Source organism: Teleopsis dalmanni, chromosome 2, assembly GCF_002237135.1.
Source record: "Teleopsis dalmanni isolate 2A chromosome 2, ASM223713v2, whole genome shotgun sequence".
In the NCBI taxonomy this organism is placed as follows: domain Eukaryota; kingdom Metazoa; phylum Arthropoda; class Insecta; order Diptera; family Diopsidae; genus Teleopsis; species Teleopsis dalmanni.
Window position 1 is genome coordinate 57,785,163 of NC_051847.1, and position 10,400 is coordinate 57,795,562.

At 27.0% G+C, this 10,400-nt stretch overlaps 1 protein-coding gene across 1 annotated transcript in view; it reads left to right on the plus strand.

Moving 5' to 3' along the window:
• The first annotated feature begins 1,196 nt into the window (after window positions 1-1,196).
• The window catches only part of LOC119674647 (ERC protein 2-like), a 56,134-nt gene continuing 46,930 nt past the window's right edge, over window positions 1,197-10,400 (plus strand). The window contains exons 1-5 of the mRNA XM_038085795.1: window positions 1,197-1,311; window positions 1,653-1,823; window positions 2,323-2,579; window positions 2,650-2,896; window positions 7,711-7,766. Coding sequence (XP_037941723.1) covers window positions 1,197-1,311; window positions 1,653-1,823; window positions 2,323-2,579; window positions 2,650-2,896; window positions 7,711-7,766 — 846 coding nt within the window. The remainder of the gene's footprint in view (window positions 1,312-1,652; window positions 1,824-2,322; window positions 2,580-2,649; window positions 2,897-7,710; window positions 7,767-10,400) is intronic.

A 10,400-nucleotide genomic window follows, 5' to 3' on the forward strand; every position in this document is an offset into this window, starting at 1 on the left:
ATACATTATATCCATAGTGACAAATTACATTATAAAACAATTTAAATTTCTCTGGTCAGACTTTAATTATACAAATTTTGTCTTCTGAGTATACACCAATCCAGTTGTGTGTATGTATAGTCGTATATACGTATATTATACACAATTTCACAGCATGCAAAGTACTGCAATTTACAATTTGACATCAAAGCCTTTGAAAGGTACTTCTTGTTTATTACACACAATTTTCGTATCTTAAATCTTAAATAACGTTAGATACAGATTAAGGTAGGTCATGGCTCTTCATAGACTGTTATTCAATATTTTTAGGAAATTAATTAAACTTTTCGCCTTTCCAAAATTTTTATTTTATTTAATATTTATAGTATCTGTAATAATACTCCGAGTAATTTGATATTATCTAATTTTAACAAAAAGCATAAAAATAAATTTAAATTTCCGCCACATTCACAAAAAAAACCTCTTTATTAATATTTAACAAGGATCTCTGTAAAGTCCATGCTCATTCCTCCTTCTCCATCGCCAAACTTGCACAACTAAAAATAAAAGCAAACAAAATAATAGTCAAGTAAATGGGCAAAAATCATGACTATTAGAAAACTAATGGCACCCATTTGTAAAAAATAAATAGGAAAATGTATATTAAATTAAAAATGTAGATTTTAGGAAGGATTAAAGTAAAGCCAAATACTCGTGCGATTCGAGTGTTAATAAAACTTGTAATCCTTTTTCGCCATTTCATAAAAGAGTCATTTTTCTAGGGTGACGGTTGACGGACTTGACTTCATGTAAATTGGCTGACGTGTTCAATGAATTTTATGGGCTTTTTATGTGCACATTAAACACTAAAAATATAGACTTCTGCACCACATCAACACAAAAAGTACACAAGAAGTACACAAAAACCATAACACATTTTCACTAAATTATACACTTTTAGTTTGTGTTTAGTCAACAATTTATAAATTTTTTGTTGTTGTTATTTGTTCATTCAAATAGAAACTTTTTGATTTAAGTTCACATTAATTTTTTTTGTTTTTAAATTTTTTTTTGTTTTGTTTTTAATATTTTGAAAGCGACAAGTTAACGCTTAACACGTCTAGCAATTCCAAAAAACTCCCCATGCACTATTTTATTCTTATACCCAAACCCTCATCCTCATGTTATCATCGTCATAAATTATGTGAATTACAGCAATGGGCAGTCCATACTATAGAGACATGGATGAGCCAACAAGTCCCGCCGGGGCGGGACATCATCGGAGCCGTAGCGCAAGCAGACCACCGATGTCACACGCAATGGATTATCCAAGTAATTAATTTGTTTATTATTATAAATATGAAATAAAAATATAATTTAATAAGTAAAAATAATAAATAATAAAATATTCAATAATAACTATAAGATTCTAAATAGTTATAATTTTAGAAAAATTATAAATAAAAAAGAAATGACAACAATATGATATAAAGATAAATGATATATAAAAAAGTGATAAAAATACTAAAATTGATCATAAAAAATTTAAAGACATTTTTTTAAAAATATTTGTTTATGATATATACTATTATTATTTTATTTTTATATAAATTTTTATGCTTATAATATTTAAATAAATAATTTTTTAATATAACACTTTAACAATCATTTAGGAACACGTTATCAATCACTTGATCGAGGTGGCTTGGTTGATCCTCACGATCGCGAGTTCATACCAATACGTGAACCTCGCGATCGTTCGCGTGATAGATCACTTGAAAGAGGGTTATACTTAGAAGATGAATTGTATGGGCGTTCAGCTCGACAAAGTCCAAATCCCATAGGTAAAGAAAAATACATTAATTATATTCTTATTATTTTTTTTTTAATATCATCAAATTCGATGAAAAAGTAGTAATATCTACTTCTTCATTCTCCAAGCATATATGATAAAATATTAAGAAAACTATTAAATATTTGAAAATAATTGATGTATAATCTTATGTAAGATAAAAATTATTAACGGAGGAGGAAGGAGTATATACCAAAAATACTCCATAAAAATATTTGTTAAATAAATCTATTATAATTGCAAATGCGTTAAAAGCTCTCGTAACATAAATAGACACCGATGCAACTAAAAATATAGTTGAAGAACGGTTTATTTAAAAGAATATACTTTGTATGAAGAATGAAAACTAACATCCACTTATATTGCACGGTTAAGAGGTGTATTCGTATATGATACTATTCCTTTAATGTAGCTTTCACCACACATATTTATTTTTTTTATTTAAGTTCTAAATCAAAACCCCTTACTAATCATAACATATGTATTCTCAGGTTATAATACAGGTTTACCATCGACGGATCGTGCCTATCTCGGGGATTTACAACATCAAAATACGGATTTACAACGTGAACTGGGACAACTTAAACGTGAGCTTGAATTAACAAATCAAAAATTAGGTAGTTCCATGCATAGTATTAAAACCTTCTGGTCTCCTGAACTGAAAAAGGAACGTGCTTTGCGCAAAGAGGAGAGCGCTAAATATAGTCTCATCAATGATCAGCTAAAGCTTTTGAGTACAGAAAATCAGGTGAGATTAATAAAATTAAATCTAAAATAAATTGCAATATATTTCAACACTCCTTTACTTTCTATTCCAGAAACAAGCAATGCTAGTACGTCAGTTAGAGGAAGAATTGCGTTTGCGTATGCGACAACCGAATCTAGAAATGCAACAGCAAATGGAAGCGATTTATGCTGAAAATGATCATTTACAACGTGAAATTAGCATTTTAAGGGAAACAATTAAGGACTTAGAGTGTCGTGTTGAGACACAAAAACAAACTTTAATCGCACGAGATGAAAGTATTAAGAAATTACTAGAAATGCTTCAAACAAAAGGAATGGGTAAGTAATTGCTTCTGAAAATTATCCATATTGAATGGACTAGTTATTGTCTAATTCCTAAAGGATTTTCGATGGTTTAATAAAACAGTTTTCTTCACTGGTAATAATCAACCTTTTATTGCATATCTTAAAGGGGTGAAAATTATTTTTCCCCTTGTATTTGCATACTTTTAATCTATGAAGAATGGATAACGATTACAATTATATAGGAAAAAGAGAAATATTTTTCATATGAAATCTCTCTTTCAAAAAAATAGAGTAGACTAATAATTTTAATAATAGACAGAGCATCTAGATTAGATTAGATTTTTAAAGGATTACAAATTTATCACTACGTCACTGCAACCTTTGGATTATGGCTACTACTTTTTCCATAGCCGAGTAGCAGTTAAAAATACCATTATATCCTTTGGATAGATGTTGCCTAATTCCGTTATAAGTGGATAGGCAGTTGTTAAGTACCGAAGTCTGTGTTTGCCGAGACTATCACATTGTCTCGCACAAAGTGTTCTGCTGTTTCTTCTTCTTCATGACAAAGTCTGCAGCTATCGTCTCTTATAATACCTAGATTCGATAGATGCTTTTCTACTCCGCAATGTCCAGTGAGAAGCTCTGTGACAAGTCGAATGCCTTTTCTGTTCAGCATTTAAAGCTCCCTAGGTCTGTCTTTTAATTGATTCAGTATGAATTTTGCTTGCTTATCTGCAGGCAATTATATTATCCCAATCAGTCTGAGCTGCTCTCTTCAGCCTTTCATTAATTTTAATTAATGACAGAGCACTTAATATTATTACATATTAGGAAAATTATAAATAAAAAATGATTTTATTTTGTGTATCATATTTATTGTAACTTTAATACTCGTTGTCATAAACTTTCAAATCTAATAACTAAGCATGTCATTTCAGACATTTTAGTGTTTTATCATATTGAAAAATTTACTCAGTTAAATGAGTTGTTTTATTCTTCATAATAAACTTTGGAATTTATTATTTGATTAATTCAACAATATTTTATATGTTTTAATTAAGAGTATATAGAGTATATTATGGATACCATTCACCAACAATTTTCTGTTGTTAAGAAAGTCTTTTTGAAACAATGTTTTATTATTTAGTTCGGTCAATATTCTAAGGCAAACACCACCGTCTAATACATAAGTATTAGACGTTTGAATTATTCATAATTATTATCATAAATATAATACTACTTCTACATAAGTAGAATAAATTTGTACATATTCTATTGCATTTGACTAGTAGTATTATATTTTATTTAACGTTCACTATGCAGAAGTTTGGGATCACTTATTAGTTACTACTTTTATGTATTAGTATTACTGGAAACTTTATTATATGTATAAGAGTATAAATTATAGTTCATTTCGAAATTTTGATTATAAAAAACTGGAGCCGAGAACACAACTCCTTCTTTTAAGACTATATATTTCGTATTATCAGTTATTTAACCCATAAAGTGTATAGTGTAAGTAATGATTTCATACAAAAAAGGTTTTAAAATCCTGTGGTAATCTTTATTTTTTTTGTCAACTAATAGTAGTCATCTTCATCACTATTCAGATGAGGACCCTTGACAGTAGTCCAAATATCATCACTAACAATAGAAAACAAAAGTAACAATAAAATTTTGTTTTTTTTTAAATTAACAATTTGGACTAAGTCGTAAAAAACCTAAGTTATTATATATCAAATAATAGATAATAGATAGATTAATAGACAAAAGTTAATAGTTTTGTACCCAATCAGTAGAAGTTTGTACAGCTAAATAAAAGTATCTGTACTAGTACTTCAAAAAGGAAGTACAAATTTTGAAAGAAGCAACATTAATTGATCCGATACATTAAGTAGTCAGATCTATGACATTAAACATTAGTTAATCCGAAAGTTATTAGACAAGCTACTCTCTATTCTCAATGTTTCATTGAAAGTGTTTCGTGAGGTGTTTAGTCCTGATTTTTAGCTATTTACAGAAGTTTTCGGTGACAAAATGGTTGGGTGACATTTAGAATAAATCGTTCAATGATTCTCTGAAGTAAAAATAACACGAATTTTTTTAGAGAAAGAATGAAACTGAAATAAATTTAAACATCAACGTTGAAATAATTTTTGTGCTCATCTTAACTGTTAAGTTTCCAAATAAAACCAGTCTAATTTTTATATATAAAACATTTTATCATAAAACTTTCTTAATTAATTGTCTTACAAATCTATGTTTTTGTAGGTGATTTCAATTTTCCGTTGTAAACTGTTTACATACAAAACGTCATGTATTTCTCTGACATACTTAAAAATGAATTGAAGATTCTATACCATATAAATATTATAAAGTAACTTAATAAAATGAATTAAACTGAAACCATATAGATCTGGTTGTTTAAATTAAGCAAATAGTTGTATTTAGAAGTGTTTCTATATAATAATCAGTTCACTATATCCCATAGCTAAAATAAGAATTGAATAGAATAAATTGAATAAAGTCAGCTAAATTTATTTTATCTAATATTAATTAATTTTATTTAAAATTATATATAAAAATATTTATTTGAAAATAGGTTTGGGAATCTTGTTGGCATTGTATTATATCTTTAATAAATTACATGCAAATCTATTTATATCTGAATAAAGCTGGTATTCACACAAAACCAAATTCCTTAAAACCAAATTTCAGATTTTCTTTGTAGTTGCATATCTTTCTAAAAACATTTATTTTCTTCACGTTTTTCCCAACCTTAGCAATCGACAAGAGATTCGGAATACCTTTTTTTTCACTAGCACTGGCATTTCAAACCTATTTTTCGTTACAACATCGTGTGCCATTGTCATAAGATGGCCAATCTAGTGAAACCATTGACATTTACTTCTCTCATATAGCTCGTGGTTCATTCTGATGCGGTAGTGCTTGTCAACTACTGTGTGTAGTGCTTGGATGACTGTGTGTCATCCATACTCCTGAACCATATTGAAGCATAGGTAAAATGATGATGTTGATCCATTTTTTCGAGTCAGCGAAACTGGGCACTTTTACTCTTTGATAGCTGGGGGTATTACAGGGTACCTCCCATCTCATTGACTAATTTATATATTGCCTATAAGCTTCACGATTATTCAGTGATTGATCTAAGATCTGCATACCTCCCCGTGTGGAGAGTGATTACTCTAAGATTAGATAGTGGTAAGTAGGATAGTCTGCCAATTTTCGCATATAACTTCAGGGCTCTGTCTCTTATGTATTTTTTGATCGGGTCTATTCTAAGGTCTCTTAGCATGTTGTTTGTGCGGATGTACCAAGGTACTTTGAAGAGGCTTCGGAGAGCCTGACTTTGAGTAGGTAAAATGAATGACTTGCAATATGTTTCTTAATTAAAATAAGAATTTGTTATTAGTTAATGCACTTGGCTTAAGTAAGTTTAAATACCGAATCTGTGGCAGACTTCATGTAAAAATCCGGGACGTCTTTTATATTTTTTTAAGGCTTTTGTTATTAAATATCTCTCTTTTTCGTAATTAGATATAATACATAGTAAACTTTGTTATGATATCTACATTTCTAAAACAAGCTTTACCTTTACCACTCTAAACAAATTATCTTCTTTCATAATTTTTAAACAACCAATTTCGATTTCAGATAGTTTTACAGGATTCTCACAGAAGAGTTCTCAAGAATTGTAATACGGCTTGCTAAAGCTTATCACCTCCACAATAAGTGGAAGTGTAACAAATCTTTCTACAACTTTAGGCAGTTGTCATTTGACAATAACTGTCAAATGAATGTATATTAGGCACTGCGGTGTTATGAGGAGAGTGATTTTACAGAAATCCGTTTTCTTTAAGTCAATTAGTTTACTTACAGTGGGCAAGCTAATAACCCGTATTTGCACGATTCATTTTATTTGAAAACTCTTACTAAACACCCAAAATCTATTTCTAATACATCTTCGGGATTTTTATAAAAATTTTATCAGAATCTAGCTAAGGCTGAGCATTTGCATTATTAGAGCTTGATAATATTTCTCCTTCTATTTGCGCAGATGTCGAGAAATTATTTTTCAAACAGTGTAACCCGGTTTTCGGCTAAATAAGGATATCCGCACAGTCCTTATCTAAATTTTGATATTATATTTTTAGCTCAGACTACAAAGTTCAAATATTAGAATTCTAAATTTCAGTAGCGCCCTATTTATTTGACAATACCCGGTTACAAAGGAGAAGCTTATCTCGACAGTAGTTCTACTTCAATCAATTCAGTAATAAACAAATTTCTATAATTTGATGGATTCATAGGTTCCCTGTTAAAGTTTAAACGTTAGTAGGTTAATTATTATTAATTATAACATTTTTTATTAAAAATATTTTTTTACCGAAATCTATACTCTTGGCACAAGCAACTTCATTGCTGTTTTATGCTTTTTTTAGGTAAATTTACCTAAGAATAAGATTGTTCAATTCTATTTTATACTAACTTAAAAGCAGCATTGTTCAATTCTATTTTATTCTAACTTAAGAACAGGATTGTTCAATTCCATTTTATACTAACTTAAAAGCAGGATTGTTCAATTTCGTAATTACCTAAGAACAGGATTGTTCAATTCAATTTTATAACAATTAAATTACTGAGTAGTATTTTTGATTTCTCACTTAACATTTCTAAATAAAATTCTAAAATTACTGAACTATTATTGGCTATTTTATAAATTGCTTTTGTACTTAAACTCATATCCATAATTAACCTAAAAGCCGTTATTAATATTTTTTTTTTTTATTTTTTATATATTTTGCAATAATTTGAAAATGTAGGCAAAGAGGAAGAGCGTCAAATGTTTCAACAAATGCAGGCCATGGCACAAAAACAGGTAAGTTTCCAAGCAATTAAATAATGAGAAAATTTCTATTATATTTTTTATATAAAAAATATGAAAAAAAAAATAACACAAATGAAAGAGTGCAGAAAAGATATATATAAAAAAAGAAAATATGCACTCCAGTATATAAAAAAGAAACCTACACTTTTAGCAAAACCTTAACTAAACTAACCAAACTAAAAAAAGTATCTATAAAATTTAATAAATGCAATATGAAGACAGCAAAAATGTCTCAGTTGAAACCTTTTGCTTATGCTAAACTCAACTATAATTTATTTTAATTATATTTTTTAATTACTTTTGTTTGTTGTTTTCTTGTTCTGTTGTTCTATATACTTAAATTTATTATTGTACAATATTTACTCGTATTTTTCTCTAAGTGAACTCTATAACTCTATAACTAACATTAAAATTTACGAAGTGCAAAAGAAAATTCTAGAAACTTTTGTATTACGGAAGTTCTTGTAAAATATAAGAATTTATACACATTTTGTTATGTTTTAAATGCTCCTAATTAATTGTTTTAATTGTTCTTAACTTAGCCTAATTAACTAACTGCATAATTCTAAAGTTCCTTTTCATTTTGTATGAAATTTTTGACTTTGTATGATTTTGTTTTTTTTCTTTATAAACTAGTTTGGATTATGAAATAATTTTAGTGCAGCTTTTGATGAAACTTTAGTAAAATTAATTTAAAAAAAAACAGAATATATATATAAAAAAAATTCATACCCAATTATAAAGTATAAACATTTAATTTCATACTCACAAAATACCACAAAATGAAGTAGGAATTAATTAAGCTACGGAAAATGTATTTTAAGTCATTATTAGTTTTGTTTTTAAAACAAAATTTTATATGAATTTTTAGCTGATTGCATTCACTTAATATTCCAGATATTTATTTTTTATTTTTCCTTTCAGTTTACTATTTTTCCTTCAATTTATTTTTATTTTTATTTTTTTTATTTTTTATTTATTTTTTTTTTATTTCAGTTAAAATCTCATGCGCAATATTATTAAACTTTGGTTGTATTTTTAGTCCTTGGAACATAGAAACTCGAATGAACACTGTTCCAATTTAATAAAAAAAAAATATCTAAAAAAAACAGAAAAACATAAAAACCATTTAACACAAAAGACACAGTAACATCACACGAACTACACAAAAATCACATAAAACACATAAAACACACTACACAGCGAAATGTTTAAAATTGTATATAAGTATGTGTGTATGTATGCGTTTGTAAGCATGTGTATATCCGAAATCGTATATGAGTTTTAAGTATTTTTGTTAGATTACTTGCAAACGCACAGTGGGACATTTTATTAAATTTTTTTATTTATTTTAATGTTTCATGTTGCGAAAATTTGTACAAAATTTACTGGATTAACAATAATAATGTAAAAAATTATTTTAAGTGGAAAATTTTAAGAAAATTATTTTTACTAAAAACTTGTAAAATTTAATTGTTATACTGTGCATTGATACAATCTGTGTAAATAAGTTTTTCAGATACGGTGTCTAATAGAAAAATTTTAAGTACTTACTATTAACGTCTTGATTTTTCTGTATATTATTATTTTACATATTTATTACACCATGTATATATATATTTACTATTTACTAAATATATATTTAACAGTAAACATGTATATATTTGAATGCTATTAAATATATACTGATATCTCTGATCGACTATCCAGGGAAATCTCCAATTATTATTGAAATATTTTTTCTTCAAAAAGATTTAATTTATTTTTATTATTATGTGAAAACTATTATTGCAAGTCATCATCATTTCTTAAATTAAATCTGTCAGTGAAAAAGTTCTTATTACTTAGTGGGCTAATAATATATTCATAACACAAATAGTTACATTGCAAACTAATAATTAGTTTGTAAAATCTCAATTTTTAAATATATATATATATATAAATTATATATATATATATACATATATGATAAATACGACAAATCAGTTGAATGTTATTTTACATAACATAGTACGTTGACTATTATTTCTATTTTTTACAAATCATAAACCCTTTTCCTATAATAACATTTTAGATATATCGCATTCTAATATTTGAAAGACAACTATTTAAGTTACTCACGATGGAATTTTTAGTTCTAATTAATTCATTTCTTCTAAGGATATTTTTCTATAGTTCATTATTTTTTTCTACTAATATTTCCAGCCATATTTATAAAATAAGTTAATTTATTTCATTAGGCGGATTTGTATTTCACACATGCTGTGAATTACTGATTTAGATATTTTCTTGAAATCATCAAATCTTGATTGTGCTCTAATATGGCACTATTTTTTTTATATGATTTTATTGCTTTAAAACAGATTGTAAAATGAATGCATTATTGAAAAACTTCAGTTTGTCGTTAATATAATCTTTCATTATATACATAAGATTTTTTTTATTAAATTGGCATATTTGTCATATTATAGATGCCATATTTTATAAACAGTAAATTATAAATAAATATTATTATATTGTATAACAATATTTTTAAAAATAAAGGTGCTCACAAGGTACGTTACTGTCTTTTGAATTTCATTAAGGCTTTCTTCTTTTCTAGTTATTCATTATTGAATTCTTTTT